Source organism: Leptodactylus fuscus, chromosome 9 (assembly GCF_031893055.1).
Source record: "Leptodactylus fuscus isolate aLepFus1 chromosome 9, aLepFus1.hap2, whole genome shotgun sequence".
NCBI lineage: Eukaryota > Metazoa > Chordata > Amphibia > Anura > Leptodactylidae > Leptodactylus > Leptodactylus fuscus.
Window position 1 is genome coordinate 63,987,734 of NC_134273.1, and position 19,200 is coordinate 64,006,933.

General features: G+C 43.2%; 1 protein-coding gene across 2 annotated transcripts in view; it reads right to left on the reverse strand.

Annotated features, from left to right (window-relative positions):
- SLC35A3 (solute carrier family 35 member A3) overlaps positions 1–19,200 on the reverse strand; it is a 38,320-nt gene that overhangs the window by 18,929 nt on the left and 191 nt on the right. Inside the window, exon 2 of one of the 2 annotated variants that reach the window (XM_075286661.1) lies at positions 12,408–12,543. The exons of the other annotated variant lie outside the window; for it this stretch is intronic. Coding sequence (XP_075142762.1) covers positions 12,408–12,458 — 51 coding nt within the window. The 5' untranslated portion in view covers positions 12,459–12,543. The remainder of the gene's footprint in view (positions 1–12,407; positions 12,544–19,200) is intronic. 2 annotated transcript variants of the gene reach the window in all.

Consider the following 19,200-nt stretch of genomic DNA (forward strand, 5'->3'; position numbering starts at 1 on the left):
TGACGTCAGACCATGCATGACCGCCCACCGTGCACGATAAGTATAATTTGCATATATGTTTTTATTTTAAAACGGGGGGAGGGGGGGTTAAAATAAGATTAGCGGTGCATGAATAGGCTTTTTAAAGGCTATTCAGGCATATGTGGGGCTCATACTGCATAATTTTGCTGATAGAGCCCCTATAATAAGATAATTAAATGGATAATATAGAATTATATAATTCAATCCAGTTTATTAAAAGATTTGATAACCAGCCGACCACGGTAAATGTGATATTGGGGGTGGGCGATTCCAATTCTCCCTGGATAGAAGAGAGAGAAATCAGGTAGTTGAATTTCAACATGCCGGGTCCTTTTGTTCCCCTCTATGTAGGGCCCCGGGCTTAAAGGGTAACGGTCATGTCCACTGACCTTTTTGGAGTTGTATATATATCATAGACACTAGCTACTCCATATTTTTTCTGTATACCTCCTCGCTACAAAGACAATAGTGGCGTTACTGTCGCCTAACTGTATACGAGTACTATCAAGATTTTGGTCCTCCTCAAACTTGACAGGTCACACGGGGACAGAGGGGATGTATTATGGCGCTGAATCCACGTCATAATCCGCCCCCTCACAATGGTGCTCTATGGAGACTGCTAGCATTCTTTTTTCCACTAGTGGAAGGCGTAAAAAAGAAGTGACATGACCTTTCTTGAGGCGGATTCCGCCTCAGGAAGTCAATAGAAGTGAATGGGAGGCGGAAATCACTTCGCAGTTTTTTATGGTCCATTCACTGCCTGGCAGGGAAAAACTGCCTGGCGTTTTCTGAAGCGGTTTTTACCAAAAACTGCTCCAAAAAACGCCTCAAGGTCCAAAAACCACTTCCTAATTAGGAATCGGTTTTTTCCTGGGTAAATTTCGCCACACGTAATTCACGTGCAAACTTAGCCTCAGGGTTGGTCATTTAATGAAATCGAGAGGAAAAAAAAAAATAGACCAATTCATTGTTTTTCATGATCGTTTTTATGCAAAGTTGCGTAAATACAACCACATTTGTGACCACCCCCACTGGACAAATAAGACAGGTATTCTTTTTGGGAATTTATAGGGATTGTGGGATTATTTATAGGGCACCATAACAAGTATGTAATAGCAGTATATAGACAAGGTGACATTCTCACGAATGATTGCGGCTGAATTGTGACACAGCGTATTGTGTGATTTAAATGTGATTTATAGCAACCCAGCCCCACAGAAGTCTCTGTACGTACCTGGAGAGGAGTCCAATCAATTTCATCAGACTCCTTGTTGTTGCCCCCACTACATGTGCGATTCTGCAATAAAGTCAGGGCCGTATACCTCGACTTCACTTGAATGCATTTCTCAGGCAAGGACAAGCTTTCAATAGGATTATTTGGGACACTAAACCACCAATTCATAAGGGTCTGCTGGTGGTTTATGGTCCCATACTACCCGACAGTTTCCCTTATAAAGAATATAGTTAACCATGCGACAGCCAGTCTAAGTCTTGCTGCTGTTGGTTGACTAAAAGACAGTACATGGATTAAGATACAGAAGCTGTAGTAAGACTATAGACAAGATGTAAAATTACTTACAGAAGCAATAGGAAGCACTAAGGTAGTGGCCATGTCTTGGACAGACGAAAACCACCGCACACTCCCTGACTTTTACTCCTATTTGCACAGAATAAATACTGGCCAGTTATTGCAGAAATACCCACAATGCAATAGTGTGCTGTAAAGTATAATAAAAGCCTCCTTATCACAATCCAACTCAATATACACAATATGACCTTGCCTGCAGGAATAAGCCGCTGCTACATCATCTGATAGAAATACATTGTAGGAAAGCTATAATCATAGACAAGTACTGAATACAGCATTAGACACGAGGCAGGTGCGCCCCTACCCCTCTACTACTGGCATATACTACAGGGAACAGACAAAGGTGTATCACATAAGGCAGGGGGATGGGATCTGTATCCTCCCATTGTTTCTCCTAATGCAAATCAATGCTAGCGTACTTTACATTACTTTATTATGGGTGGTCTGTATGCGATTAAAAAAATAATAAATTCAAAATGCAAGTGCGGATAGATTTATGTACGGTAATAATGTCTCCATGTCATACAGACACTGGTTACAAGAAAAATTATTATGACGAGTGTTTGGCGTACCCAGAACCTTACTATTGTTACACAAACAATACCAATTCTTCTATATACATCACTCTGCACACACAACTATATAGGGGTTATATATGATATGTCATCAAAAAACTTTTTAAGTTAGCCATTAAAAAAGGTATCAACTACTGAGGACTTCTCTCAAAAAATTTATTTTATTATATAGGGGTTGTCAACGCTCCACACCCACTAGGCTAGGGTCACACTAGCACTCTGTTTCCATCCTTTGGGTCTGCATTGGGGAGTCACGCTAGCAAACCTGCTAGGCACTCCAAATATGTAATATTAATAATCTGAACTAATATTCTAGCAAATCCTGGAGCTTGAGAGCAGAGAAGCCGCCGAGTTCCTAAATCATTAATACATAGCTGGCTTGTCTGAAATATGGATTAGGTCAGCCGGGACCACACATCGAAATATGTGGCCTGTGTCTGCAAATGTAACCATGTCTCTGGAAGAAGACATGAGGGTTAGTAGTTACCATTTGTTTTCTTTAGGCTAGGTCATCAATTTCAGGACGGTAAAGGCACCCACACCGATCAGCAGCATATGGATGAACACTGGGACCTCTTCACTATTTTCCATGCTCAGTGCTGTACATTGTATAGCCGCTGTACTTAGTATTACAGCTCAGCCCAGTTAACTTGAATGGGACTGAGTCACAAACTGGTCAAGTGACCGATGGATGTGACAGGGGAAGTGTAAGCGACGATCACCGAAATGCCACTCTCTTTGAACAGCTGATCCGAGGGGGTCCCAGTTATTGGAGCCTGAACAATCTAATATAAAAAGGCCTATCTTAAAGGTGGATCATTGATATTATAGACCCAGAAAACCCCTTCAATATTAGACACATGGCTGAAACGTAACTCATGGTGCCCACATGCGTATTTCATATACCAACAAAGGGTCACATGTTAGGTGAGGCTTCTACAACATTGAACTGTGCAGCCATCCAATTCAACAACTAAAACACTAAAAGGCAAAAGGTTTTTGTCACAACACAAATTTCACACCTAACTCAGGATAACATCTGCTAATTTACATGAGCCCCGCCTCTATGTCTATATTTATATTGCCTTCACATAGTATTATGCCCCACTTGTGGCCCTACCACACTATAATGTCCCCGCACTGGCCATCATACATTATAATGTCTTTTTTTTTGTGCTCCCCACAGTACAACGCCCAGTCATCATGACCTCGACATACTATAATGCCCCCTCCTTTCGGCCTCTAGAGTAAATGGCACAAAAGGTAAAAATAAATAATACCCAGTTCTGTAGCAGCCCCTTCCTCTCTCGGCTGTGTCCGGCCTGTGAGCAGCAGGTGTAATGAAATGACTCTACTATAGGGTTGAGTGATCAGGATCGGAAAAGATCGGATCCCGATCGGCAATTGAGTAAATTTCGCGATCGCGATCCGATCCAGCCTAAAAAAAAAAAATAAAAAAAAAAAGATCAGGAACGGAAGGTGAGGCTTGTGGCTTAGGAGAGTGTGAGCAGATACTGGGAGGGGAGACGTGAGTGATGCACTCACTCTGCAGGAGTGTGAATGAGAGAGGAGAGGACCGAGAACAACGGGGAGTGGCAGCGGTTCTGTGCAGGTAAGCGGACAGCATGGGGGACTAAATAGCTGGCAGATTTTTTAATTGCTACACAGCGTGGAGTCCAAGAATTGAAGCGTTCAATTTTTGGACTCCATGCTGTGTAGTGAATAGGATCGTTTTTAAAATCCGGTTTTCGATCATTAAAAAATCTGATTGACTTGCAATAGGACCAGAAATGGGTTCAGATGGAAAACGATCGGAAATCGGATTTTAAAAATGATCTTGAAATCTCAAGATTGGCTCAACCCTACTCCACTACAATTTGTACTACAATTTGCCATTCAACCAAAAATTTGACTGAAGCCAAGCTCATTTCCACATGACCCCCAACCACCCAAGTTACTTTCATAGAACCAAGTGATCTGAGCTACTATATGCAAACTCAGTCCTGGTCCTAAAGTGGCGATTAACTCTTCCTGTGCTGTACTGGAAAGCAAAAGTAAAGCAGAGCTATAGCTTTATTTTCAGTCAGCTGGGGCAAAGGTTAATTCCACTGTCATTACTCTGCATCTAATTACAAAAAAAACCACATGTCCCTTGTATTACATTCATTTGAATGGCCACGTTTCCCAAATGGCTGGCCGGCCACTGCTTTCCCTGAAGTGCCAGTAGTGGGACCCATGGCAATAAGTTGCCTGCATTGTGAAATGGGTCATCTCTGACCCTCAAATCTCAATGGGTGTTCAATAAATAAAGTTAGTCACAGACTATCAAGCAAAATAAATAGTACAAGGTGAAGTCCCTAACAAATACAATGATGACTGGCAAATACAGAATTGTGGTATTCTTAAAGGAAGTCTACCACCTCCCCCAAGCATCTTCACCTTCTACCACCACAATGCAGAGCACATTACAGTGATAAACAGCACATCTTTATTATGTAGGTTACCTTTAAATTTGGGGAAGAAAACAAAACAACCTATTTTGTAGTCTTATGCAAATGAGTCAGTTGGTGCACTGGGGTTGGGCCTTCACTCACCCTTGGGAGCACTGTTGTGGCAGCCTGGGCGATTTCATAACAGTGGGCAGATCAACTCTTACTGCATCGGGCTGAACAGGCAGCAGATGGTAAGTGTGTGAGTGGATATGTTCACATGGTGGAATTTAGTGCCGATTCCATCTCAAAACCAGCGCCAAATTCCACCTGAAACAAGCCTCCATTGATTTCAGTGGAATGCAAACACTGATTTATTTTTTTCAGCTAGTGGAAAAAATAAACATCATGCTCGATCCTGAACTCCTCATTGAAGCAAATGGGAGGTGGAATTTGGTCAAGTAGAAAAAAAACAGCTTCAAAATCCTGAATTTTTAAGCTCGAAATAATTTTGCAGTGTGAACATACCCCTACACAGAATACATCTCCATTGTTTTTACTTTATAAATTCAGAGAGTGAAATACCGGTATATCATATTTATCTAATCTGTTTCTATTTTCTGTATATTTCTATAAGGGCTGTCTAAGGCCCGGTTCACATCTACGTTCGGTATTTTGTTCAGAGTATCTGCTTGGGACCCCCCCCTGAGCAGAAACCTGTACACATTAAAAAGCAGTTGGCTAAGAAAACACACAGACCCCAAAAGAAGCGACATGTCCCATCTTCAGGCGGAAGCCGTGGCACGCTGGGCCGCGGCTTTCGCCTAGTGGCAGCACCCTCCTGTGTCGGCTCATTCATTTGAACCGACATAGGAGGGGAAAGCCGCGACCGCGATGGTCGCGGCAGGCAGGTTTTGACCAGAGAGAGATGCGGCTTGTCGCGTCTCTCTCTGTGTCAAAACCCGCGCGGACTGCCAATGTGTGAACTGACCCTAACTATGCACGAGGCCTAAATAAGAGTCTCAAGTGGAAACCCAGCCTTATGCTGCAACTACAGCTCACAAAAGCAGCAGATTGGCCAGAAAATACAACCGACAAGTAAACCGCATTTCTCAGCCCAAATACATTGGTGTGAAAGTATCCTGAGGGCAAAATGTACCAGAGAATGATTTGTGGGTAATGCTGCAAATTTTAACTTTTATGGTTCAGTGAATAACCATAACAATTCTGCAACGCAATAGACATGAAACCCCTAGGCATGCATTGAAAGCTGTACGGATGCTTTGAATACCCATCAACCTACCCAAAACATTAATTTGTGCTACCCTGGTGAGGAATGGAACAGATCCACATTCTCTTCTTGCCTTGCAACATAAATTATAATTTTTTTGGTTTCTTTTAATGTTTCACCCATAGCAAATGTCACTGTTAAGTTCTTTTTATTCTCTGTTATATTATCCTGCTGACGATTTCTGAAGATAGAACGTAACAGTTATACAGTATTTACGTAGCCGATCCCAATAGCCTCTTATATAATGTAAAAAATATTGATGCAACCCAAAGAAGAGTCTGATCCTATAGACTTCACTATCCAGTAGTTATCACCTGCCCATTGGAGAGGATAATGGTTTATGACCAGAATAGGATCTTTAAGGTTCTGGTCCAAACTCCATAGATGATTTCTCCAAGTGTCTATGGACTGACGCATTTCAATTTGAGCCAAACATGTTTAAAGGGCTTGTCCCATCACAAGGGTCCTATCTATACCGCTAGTTTATGTGGCTTTAAGATTTTTCCTAAATGCATTGCTTTATCAAAACTGCTTTGTTTGGCCACTATCTTAATTTATTCACTTCATTGTTTACACTCCGTTTCTATGGCCCTTGGGATTATCTGCTCATATGTTAAGTGATGTAGCTGCCTGCTCTCAGGGGGAGGGAGGGGCTGGGAGCAGCTCTGAGCTGTTTGTGTCTGATAAGTAGCGGAGCTCCCCAGAGAGCTCCGGGATTTCTGAGCTCTTATCAGTCGGTTTAATTGAATTTGGCTGATAAGGGCTGAGATAAGGAGTCCATTACATCTGCATGTAATGCAAAGTGACTCAAATCCAGCTCTGCTACATCAGCTTCACACTAGTAATTCATTTACAACCAATCCCGTGCAAGTGAAACCCCACCCACCTATGTGCCGTGAAAAGCAGGAAGTGAAGAGAGCACAACAGCCTGCAGGTTAGTGAACAAGTGTCATGGGAATACCCCTTTAAGTCTCTCAAAAGCAAAATATCAGACATTAAAATCAATAAAACCTTAAAGGTGATGTCCAGTTTCAGCAAATAAAGGTTATTGTTTGTATAATGAAAAGTTATTCAATTTTCATTTATTGTTTACTTCCACCGGATAAAAATTAGTCCATGGTCATGTGACGGACACACAGGTGCACAGCTTGGTAGGCTGGGTTCACACTTCCAGCGCTGTCCACCCCGGGGTTTCCGTCCTAAACCCCAGGGAAATTGGACAAAAGACGGCTTACTGGTGGTCAGCTTCAAAACCCATTCATTTGAATGGGTTTTTAAAGGTGAACACCAATGTCAGTATGCAGCCTCTCCACCTGGAAACAGTTTTTTTTCTTTTTTTGCAAGGACTGTGTATCCGTGCAAAAAAACCCAAAAAACTTGGTTTACAGGCCATTCCTGTACAGTTTCTCTGCGGTTTAGGACGGAAACCCTGGAGTGGACAGCGGTGAAAGTGTGAACACCCCCTTACAGTCACAGCACAGTAAACAGAGCTCTGCCTTGTAACGAGCTGTGCACCTGTGTGTCCATCACATGACCATGCACTGTATATATCACATGACCATGGACTAAGTAAACAATTAATGACCACAAGCAGCCGATATATCCCAATGGGATCAATGGGCACTGTTGGAGTAAATCGTTATGCTGACAATGTAATAAAGAACTAGGAAATTTAGTGCAGACGTTTCTTACCTGCCGTTCATGAGGTTATGGGAACAAAAAGGTTCATTCTAAAGAAACTATAACTACAGTCGACTCTCGATATAACGTATTGCTGGGACCGGGAAAAAAAATACGTTATAAGGCGAATACGTTATACGTATATAACGTATTTCACTGTGCCGGACCCTGACTACGTTATTCACGATAGCACCTTTTTCGGCCCTATAAAATACTGTACGTACATGCGCGTCATGCACATAACGCCGAATGTAAGAATGTCAGAACGCAGAAGCCAAATTAAAACTATTTACATTTATTTATACAGTACTGTATGTCTGTGTGTGTGTGTCCGTATCATTCACTTTTTAGGACAGAAGAATTCCTCAATACGGGTTTGTTTTTGCACAGCTTTGGTGCGCAACCCATACAGCACACTCTCGACGTTTGCTACCTGATTAATGATATGTTCACCGACATCAAAAGCGCTAATGAAAGTCTTCACCTTCTGAAATGAATCGAGAACATCAGAATATTTTGGCACGATTGTTTCGGAAACGGAATTGCTGCTTTCAGAATCAGAATTTGGTTCCTCAAGAATACACTCCTCCTCCTGCTCGTTTTCGTATATTTCCTCAACAGAAAGCACTTCTGATGTAATCACCTCATCGTCCATGGTTGCGTACGTTTCGAAATCTAAACCAGACCCTGCGATGAGTTCCCAGCTTGGTGTATCAATAACTTCTTCGGCGTCACCTGGGATTTCTGCTTGCTCCATTTCTTCTTCCTCATTTTGATACAAAATCACTGCTGCTCCAGCTGCTTCTAGCTCCGAAGGTTGAGTGTGGTTTCCAGCACTTTCAAACCCTGCTTTCTGGAAACAATTCTTGATGCAAGCGGGGGTCACTTTGTTCCACGAAGCTACCAGGAAGTGCATGGCCTGGAGCAGGTCCGGTTTTAACTGATCCAATTGGTTGCGCTCCATCAGCGCAAGTGCCCGCTGCACGAGCAAACGCCTGTAATTGTACTTGAGGGACTTAATTACACCCAAATCGAGTGGCTGCAATTTACTTGTGCAATTAGGCGGGAAAAAATAGAGGTCTACGTTGCGTAAACCCTCCACTTCTTGTGGGTGTGCGGGGCAACAATCCAGGAAGAGGGCCACTTTCCTGTTGCGTGTACCCATCTTTGCGTCGAAGGCTCTCAAAAATTGCATGAAAAAATCGCCCGTCATCCAAGCTTTGGTGTTGTTTTTGTACTCACACGGCAGTGTGCGTACGTTCTTGAAACAACGTGGCTTCTTGTACTTGCCTGCAAGGCAAATTTACAGTAATTCAACATTTAAATTAAATTTAGTGAAACTCGTTTATACAGTACTGTAATTTTAGTTTACTTGCCTATCACCAGTATAGGAATCTTCTCCGAGCCGTCCGCATTGGTGGTAACGAGTACGGTGATCCTCTCCTTGCTCATTTTGCCCCCGTGGCATTTCTCCCCCTTTACAGCGATAGTGCGATTCGGCATCAAATTAAAAAATACGCCAGTCTCATCAGTGTTGAAGACATCTTTTAGGTCGTATTTCTCTAAAATCTTCGGCAGTTGCTCCGTTGTCCAAGTTTCAACAGTAGCCACATCTACAGCCCCACTTTCTCCAGCAGCAACACAATACGAAAGACTGTTTCGTTCCTTAAATCTCGTGAACCAGCCACTGGAAGCAACAAAGTCTTTCACATTCATTTTTGCTGCTAAAGTGTTTGCCTTTTCCCTGACAACCGAACCATCAATATTAATTCCGGCAGCTCGTGCTTGGTTAATCCACTTCATCAAAATGTTTTCCAATTCCTCATGCTTTGCTTTGCGGAATTTGGAACGTTTTCCTGACATCTTCCCGAGTTTCTCGCTCTGCTCTAGGATATGCTTTTTGTTTCTCACAATGGTATTGACCGTCGTCAGAGGCATATTGTAGCGATTTGCGAGATCTGTCTGTCTGAGGCTAGAGTTGCCTTCCAACTCCCGTATGATTTCAACCTGATCGATGAGAATAGAAACGTACAGTAATGAAATCGCGATGCAATCAACACAAAACCATCTTTACCAGTGTGCAACTCCATGTCACGCTTACCTTCTGCTGCACAGTAAGCTTAGTCCTCTTTTTGGGAGGCATTCTGGCGCCAATAAACAACCAAAACCGGAACTTCACACGACACGAGACACGTACGACTTCCTTCCGGTGAACTAATCTACCCAGAGGGCACTGTGGTGAGAGACTCGTCAGAGGCTCGCACGTATAACGTACTACGTTATACGCGGCAGAAAATGCATGCGATTGGCTAGGTGGGACCCTCCTGTACACAACGTTCTACGTTATATGTGGCTTGCAATTGGCTGCGGGGGTCCAAAAAAGAGTACGTTATATGCAAACCATATTACGTTATAACGGGATAAAAATACATGTAGGTTAGTCGGGACCTGAGAAAATATACGTTATAGCCTATATACGTTATATACCGATACGTTAAATCGAGAGTCGACTGTATTCTATACCTCGATAATACATGCAAACTATCAGTTCACACCTCAACAATCCTCAATCTTTGTGAAGTACAGCCAAAGCATTAATGGCTAGAAAAGATACTGACACACCTGGAATCCTATAGTGTGTTCACAACCCTTTAAGCCTTATGTCTGGTTATGTACAAGGAAAAGCTCCTGGCATATGCCACTCGTATTTGTAGGGCTGCATTCACCAGAAGAGGACTAAAGCACCCCCATCAGTCTAGTCCCTTTTTCTCAGTATGGAATAGCATATACTACTACGGTATTCCATACAAAAAAAAAACATACTGAAGAACAAAGTATAGTGTACCATAACTTTTTTTTTTTTATTACTAATATGTTACAGCATTTCATCAGAAGTCTATATTAAGACATCTCTCCTACACATACTATAGATGAAAGGCTATTAACATGTGAACACACCCTTATAGAGGATGAATGAGACACTTGAGAATGACAATCTTGAGAAACGAGTAGATGACTCTGGCAGAAATCCCAGGTGCCCTGAGCATGCCTCTCCTTCCCCTGTTGTGACTTCCTTGTCTATTTGCACCTTATTCACACGTCTGCATTTTGTGAACCAGCTTAGGCTGGTTCACATCTGCGTTTTGGGTTTCCGAAACCTAATCCGCATAAAAAAAAAAAAAAAAAAAGTAACCTTAGAAATATAGGGGGTCCGTGTGGTTTCTGTTTTCCTTTTTATTAAAATTGGAGTAAAAACCTAGAACACATCACCTCCTCTAAGATGTGATAAGGCTCTCAAAACTCCAATACAATAACACCGACAACCAAAACTGACACACACTTACATTGACTTACCAGGACAAAAACCATTTGTGTTTATTCTCACACGGTTTTACAAAAATGAAAATGAAATCCCGTTTTATGTATCATTATGTATGCAGAAATTGTATGACAAAATCTATTGTTTAGCAGAAACAACTATCCTTTAAAATGCTTTGTACAATCCTCCCCCTATTCTGTACGATCCTCCTTTGTTAAACATCTCAAAAGGTTCAAGACATTTAAAAAAAAAAAAAAATAACTTTTTTTTTTTTTTTTTTGGGGGGGGGGCGGTTCACGTGGTATATTTGACATATGGAAAGAGCTGGAAATAGCTACTGCTGGAAACTTGCTGACTCAAGATGGCAAACATATAGTAACAGGTCATAGAAGCAGAGGAAAATTTTGACGCAGGGATACCTTGCACTACTTCCAAGCCAATAGTTATACTAATACAGTACGAAAATTCCATTCCAAATTTCCAAATTCCATTCCAAAATTCCATTCCAAATTATCTACTACCCACTACTCTACAACAATCCATAGATTGTCAAAACAGGGCAGTGAAATGGCTATCCTCATTGAAAACAGGCCCCAGAGTAAAAGATTTTCCCTCTTGTAGCCACCACATAGGATAAAAGTGGTAGGTGAGTGGCCTAACACTATTGGTGCAAGTGGCACCATAATGGGTTATTTTTTGGTCAAACCCTAGCCCCGACAAAATTAACAAAATCTCCATAATATGGAAACTATTCATCAGTACTGATTCCAGCTTAAACTGCACAACTATTTTTGGCGCAATCACAATTTAATAAAATATTTTTAAAGTTTTTATTTTAACATAGCAGTAAGACCCTGTTCACATCTGCATTCGGTATTCCGTTCGGGGAGTCGACCGAGACCCCCCCCGAACGGAAACCTATATAGATTAGATTCAGCTAAGAAATCACATGGACCCGGCACCTCCTCTTCGGCTTGCAGTACTTTTCTCTCTGCAAGTTTCGTCCGGACACCAAGCAGAGACCACATGGACCCCATTATAGTCTACGGCGTTCGTGTGGTTTCTTAGGTAACCACTTTTTACTGCATGTAGGTTTACATTCAGGGGGTTCCCAAGTGATTCCCCAACGCAAATGTGAACTGGGGGTAAGTACTTTGAAAAAATAAATTATATGAAAACACACATGTACGCTTGGTTTACACGAGCATTGGGTTGTTCTCCAACAGACCAGAATAACAAACAGCTAAAATAGTGGGCACATAAGGAGCCCAATGGACCCAATCCATCAATTTGAGGTGGACACTGCGTCCCAAAAAAAAAACTTTGTGCAGATGTGAACATAGCCTAACTGGAACTTTTATAGCATAGTTCACCTCAAAGTATATACCACAATAAAACTAGAGTCCCAGCTATTAACAGATTTGGAAGAGGTCAGCAATGTAAGAAGTGGTATATAGTACACATTACTCAGGCTGCCTTTAAATCAAAGATACATAATACATACGATTTCAATGATTTTAGGGTCTGCTGTGTCCTCATCCTCTGGATTACTCATGGCAAATCCTCTCTCTCTGCAACTTCCTCATGTATTAATGATTTGGTCCAGTTTTACAAGCCGTCCTAGGTGTGGGCACCATCGTCTAAGCAGAGAATATTAATTGTGAGCTATAGGAGGAGCAACTCTGAAGCTCGGGCTGCCATGTCACAAAGCAGTGTGTAAGGGATCAGTGAAAGCAACACGATGACATCACAAGTCGACATACAAGCCTAGATGGTGCTATTTAGTCTCCAGAGGACGGAGTATTAATCCAAGGATCTGCTCACAGCAGTACACACTGTTCCAGGATGCAGAATGCTTCATCCAGCGAGCTACATGTTGGCAGAGGGAAAGGCAGTGCAAACAGCAGTTCTTTGTACACAGCGACCACGCAAAGAGTCAACAAGATACTCGTGTAAATCTCCTTCCCCTGGTCTGCTAAAAGCCAAGCATGTGAGCACTGCAAGAAATGCTCAAGGACTGAATTCCTTAAAAGCTTTACAGAATTTAGAAACCAAAAAAAAAAAAAAAAAATCATGTATCTCGTGGTGGAATGTTGACATGTGCAATGCAGGTCTCCTGCTTCATCACTGGCGGGCAGAGGTGTGTGAGGTGAGGGAAAAAAAAATCAAATACCTTTCTATTCCTCTAACACTGCACTAAAGATAACCTTTAGGCTGAGGCCCCACGTTGCAGAAACGCAGCTTTTTATGTTGCAGATTTTGTTGCGTTTTTTTTGAGCCAAAGCCAAGAAGGTCTACAAAAGGTATGGGAAGTATATAGAAAGCTCTTATATATCTACCGTCTGCTCGATCCACTCCTGGCTTTGGCTCAAAAAACCGCAATAAAATCTGCAACAAAAAAAAAGCTGTGTTCCCGCAACATGGGGCTTTAGCCTTACCCTCCTCCACCAATTCCAGTTCTTTTCATCCTTTACCCCTGCTACACTGATTCTGATGCAGCTGACGCTAGGTTCACACCTGCGTTCTGGTCTCTGTTCTGTGCTTTCCGTCTTCTGCAAGCCAGAAGACGGAAAGCACAGACCGGGTCCGGCCGTGAGCGTTTCATGCTCTCCGCCGCGAAACCGGATTTTTTAATCCGGACACAGAGCACTGCATGTCCGACTCTGTGTCCGGATTAAAAAAACCCGGTTTCGCGGCGGAGAGCATAAAACGCTCACCGCAGCCCACGGCCGGACAGCTTTCAAACTCATTCAAATGAATGGGTGAGAGAGACTCCTGCAGGTTTCCGTTTCCTGCTCTGTTTTATGCAGGAAACGGAAACCTGCAGAACGGACACCTGGGCGCAGATGTGAACGAGCCCTGAGCAGTCAGTTTTGGTGCCTGATCCTAACTAGACTCTCTAATGTTCATTAGGTGGTGTCAGGCAGGGGCAGGTGAGGGGGTCGTGGTTATGAGCACTGACGCTGCTCCAGATTGGAGCTCTGAGTTTTCTAATACTGGATAACCCCTTCAATGCTGGTCATACACAAGAACCAAAAATACTTACCTCCAACACAAACACGCCAATGCAGTTGTGTGAGGTGAATATTAGAGAGTAAATATGTCCAAATTAGAGAGGGGGGTGAAAAGATGAGCCAATGCATATCTAATCCCCCAGTGCACCCAACTAGCACATCTGCTCACTTTGACGTTGATTCGCATCTGGATTGAGGAAATTTTGGGCCTATTCAGTTCTGTTCTTACGGTAGGCACAGACATAAGTGGCACATGCAACCTCTGCACTTTTATTCCAGAGGCATAAATACTGCGGTAGCTGCTGACACAGGGCCCGGTAAGCCCCTCGTGTGTTTTTTTCACTTTTCAGCCCCCGGAGTATACACTCCTGCGTTCCGGCAGGCTTCGGGCCTGTTTGAAGTCACAAATGTCACACAGGCCCGGCCGGCATCCTTATGCGTCGTGACGCAGCCCTGGCTCAAGTGACATTTGGTCCAACATTGAAGATGGCCAAAAGTAGAAGGGAGTGCGCCGCGTAACATGTCTGAGGAATACGGTCTGTGTGTGGGCCACATTCACAACTGCAGCAGCATCTCTGAACTGATCTCACAATATCAAACTAATATACAATGTTTTAAGATTCAGAACGACAGCAGAGGGCGGCACAGAGGAGTCATATAGCACCGTAGTGCTAAAACTTACATCATAATGCACATCAGTATGTCGCTGTGCGTCCTTGTTCAGTCGCCAGGACTTGGAGGAGGAAAGAGTGGATACCTGACACACCAGATATAGACAGATCAGTTTCTACAGTCTAGTCCATCCTTCTGTTCTCATGACAGAACAGCAGAAAGGATAAAGTGAATGCGGATATTAAATTACCCTCCTAGAAATAAGACAATGCAGAGTTCTAAGAAAAGATGCCTGTCACATGACCAGAAAAATAGGTCACTTTTTTTTTTTTTTTTTTTAATTTTCAGCAAAACTAGAATCCTTATAACGTACATTATGTCAATTAACAGAATTTCACAGACTTAAAGGTATTGTGCTATTACGGACACTCCAGGCCCAGAAGTCCTCCTAAAGCCTGCTTGTGAATGAAGCACCAGTGCTCATGTGTGACTGGCACTCCATTCACTTCAATGGGACAAGTTACTGACTCTGACTTAAATAAAATGATTAGACAATTTTTATGATGTATAATTATTTAGGGCGGGTTCACATCTGTGCCCAGTCTCCGGTTTATCCAATCCAGTCGGTTTCGATTTCCGTCTTCGGCCCTGCGAAACTGGGCAGGAGATGGAATCCTGGCGATCAGCTTTCAAACCCATTACTTGCAGAGGTGACCGCCCGTGTTATGTATAGTTTGTTGCAAATCTGCTTCCACAGAATTGAATGACATATGAATTATAGGAATTTTACCGCTTCTGACTGACCATGGTTGTCAGCAGTGGCGTAACTAAAGTCTTGTGGGCCTCAATGTAGGCTTTTGTCCGGGCCTCCTACCTCACCCCTACAGTGAATTCCTGATAGTGATGGGTATGGGTTCTAAGGAGTTTAATCCACCTTAGTGCGGTTAGGGGTAATCTGTGGGTCTCCTTGGTTTATGGGCCAGATGGAAGATGCAATCTCATTACTGTTGCCAGTGCTTTGGGCCCGATGCAGCTGCACCCATTCAAGTTACGCCCCTGGTTGTCAACCATTTATGAAGGATTCAATTGGGCTTTGGAAAAATAGTTAGCCTACCAACTCCACTGGTTTGCCAGCAGCCCACTGAAGCGAGTGGAACGGTAGCCACACACGTGTACTGGCTCTTCGTTCACAAAAAGGCTTTAAGTGATCTTGTGGCTAGTTCACACGGAGTAAAACGATCTGGATTTTGATGCAGGAAGAAGTGTCAGAATCTGGAGCGAAATGAGTCTGCTGGGGGTAGCCGCAATTGCCGCGGCTTCAGACAGTCGAGGCTTTCCGCTCTGGATTAGGCCTAATCGGGAGGGAGGTGTCTCGAGGCGGATGTGCGGCCGATTCAGCTGCGGAATCCGCTTGAAGAAAGGGCAGCTAACTTTTTCCTTTCTGCTCGCGGGAACAAACCGCTTGCGGAAAAAGGAAATGACCGGCTCCCATTGATTTCAATGGGAGGCGTTTTTTTTTAGTCAGATTCTGATGCGGATTCTGCGTCAAAATCCAACCCATTTGACTCCGTGTGAACTACACCTTACCCCCTATCCTGTACATAGCGGGTAAGTGTAAGTGTTTTTAATGATACAACCCTTTCAAAGAAACTGCATTTCTGGAAGTCCCAAAGAAGTGAAAGGAGCATTGTTGTTATTGCTGGTGTCCTTGTGGTCAGACCTCCAGTGATCAGACACTTACGACAGTAAAAATGGCCCCATGTTATCAGTTTTCTGAAGGGCCATCACATGTCCGTTTTAGAACCCATGAACGTTTGTGAATATACATGTCAGTTTTTCTGATGGTCCATTTTCTTTGCCCATTAAAAAAAATAGGCTTGTTAATATACCTATAGCGTTTAATGGGTTTTATAAATGGCGGTGACATGACTTTTCAGAACATGGATGCCGCAGGCCCGTTATTCACCGTGTTGTAAATAAGGTCTAATGGAACTAGACAAATCACACACACAAAAAAATTGACTATAAAGAGAAGTGGACAAAATGACAAAGTCTTCGGAGCACTCACTAAGTCTGCCACGCTCTTTGTCCTACAGAGGAGCACAACTAGTTAATGAAAACCAGTAACGTGTTAACACACAAAACTGGCACAGAAGTGGTGTCATATCCGGACAGTGGACATTGTACAGCTTACCCTGCATGAGGACCTGTGGGGGTCCGCTCTGGGATATTTCCTAATAAACCACCCTAATGAGTCACATATGTAAACCATAGACAAACACACATATTGTAGCACATGTGTCAAACACAGGGTCAGTATACAGTGCTCGTAACCTGAAAATTGTTCTGAAAACCAAGCCATGTAGACTTGTGGCATACCAGGATCTATACAAATATTACGATATAGATATCTAGCGTCCTACCTGTAACGCGGCGTTCACACTGCTGCTGCCCACCCTGGGGTGTCCGTGGTAAACCCTGGGGAATCCGGACAGCAGACGGTTTGTGAGTGGTCGGCTTTAAAACCCATTCAATTGAATAGTTTTCAAAAGGTGACTGCCCCTGAGCGTTTTCAGCCTCTCTGCCTGGTGTCCGGTTTTTTCCACAGACACAAAGTTCTCCATGTAGGATTTTGTGTCTGTGGAAAAAAACCAGACACCAGGTGGAGAGGCTGAAAATGCTCACGGACGGTCACCTTTGAAAACCCATTCAAATGAATGGGTTTTTACAGCTGACTGCTCGCAAACCGTCTGTTGTCCAGATTCCCCGGGGTTTACCACGGATACCCTGGGGCGGACAGCAGCAGCAGTGTGAACTCCGCTTAAGACATGTAGGAATTCAATTCCTACATAGTTGGTAAAATAAAAAACAGGGTGTCCTTACTAGCCACAGTTTTGGTGTTAACACAGTGGTGGGTGCTACACAAAGATTATCCCACTGAGATCTAAGGCTCAGCTTTGGATTTCTGCAGTTAGATATATAGCAGAAATAAATAGATTTTTATACAGTGTGAACATACTTTAGGGCTGTGGTGGCAAACCTATGACATGCATGTCCGACATGTGCATGTACATCATCACCCCAGGCAGGCTCCAACTATTGTTAATGGAAATGTGTCCGTTATGCAATGTCTGTACATGCCGCTGGGCTCCTTACCAATATTAGGCTGCCAAGGGGAAGAGACTTAAACAAAAAAAAAAAAAAAAGTACAACTTAGGGTAAGTTCACACAGGGTTTTTTTTGAGGCCTCAAAATCCTGACCAAAAAGACTCCCGGAAAAAAGAAGCGACATGCTCATTCTTCAGACCGATTTGCCTCGCGATTCGGCCTGAAGACACTCCCGACTAGGCTCCTTCATTGGGCCTAATCCGGAACGGAGTGTGTGGCTGAATGCCAGTGCAGTGCACCTGCACTCAGTCCTGCCTACCCGTGTTTTGGTCTGGAGCCTGAGGCGGCCGCCGCCTTAGGTCCTGTACCAAAAAAACCCAGTGTGAACTTACCCTCATACTCACTTCTCCTGGGCTTCCAATGGTTCCCAGCATCTTCTTTGGGGCTTTAAGGTCACTGCTAGGTCCTGCAATTGGGCCTCAGGAGCCACGTAGGGAACACCAGTGTAATGACGTCAGCACACCCCACGTGATCACTGAGGCCCAATCACAAGCATTAGCGGTGACTTCTGGGGCGCATTGCTTTTATCGCAGGGATAAAAGGACTGAAGAGGATGCTGGAGAGAGCCGGAGTGAGGATGTGCAGGAGACCCCTCACTATTTATATCACACAGTATCTGTTTTATAGCAGACACGTGATATTATTGCAGGCTGTAATAACATTGCAGTCACTATAAGTTTAAGTTCATACAAAAACCTTTTCCACATGTGTTACCTGTGGGTTTTCCGCAGTAACGCAGGCAAGTCTGTGCCATTAGACATCAGAATACTTAAATGGAGCCTGTCACATGCAAAATGTCTCCAAAACCAATAATAAGAGTAGAACTATACCCCTGTGGCTGCAAACTAATGCAACAATGCAGAGATCATCATCTTTTTACATATATGCAAATCAATCTGTAAGTGCACTGGGGGAGGGGCCTGATTTGTCAAGAAAGACGTGGCACAGGCAGAGATGGAAAATATCAGCCACAGCAAGAAGGGGGGACGTTTAAAACAAGAGCCAGAGCACCTGGCAAATAAGGAACGACCTCAGTGCACGTGTCAGCTGATTTACAGATCAATAAAAAGAGGACGGTCAGTTTGTAGCCACAAAGGGGGTCTTCTCCTAATAAAGGGTCCTACATGGCATTATTATTGGGTTGCAGCATTTTGGACTGCACAGGTTCTCTTTAAACAGAAGTCAATAAATTCAGCTGTGCTACATTTGTATGTACATAGAGAGACATGATCACCACAGTGTGTGTATATATATATATATATATATATATATATATATATATATCTCTTTTCCCCATAAATCTGCATGATAATAAGGACAAAAAACAGATGTGACTACAACCTATATGGAACACAAGGGAATGCAATTTATACCACCTGATTCACTGCAAAAGGCCATAAAGCAAGTATCACAGACTGCCCCAGACACTGCCATACAGTACAGAGAGTGATCAGAGTGCACTCACAGGGGACACTACACACTGCACTCTCATCACTGCTACTC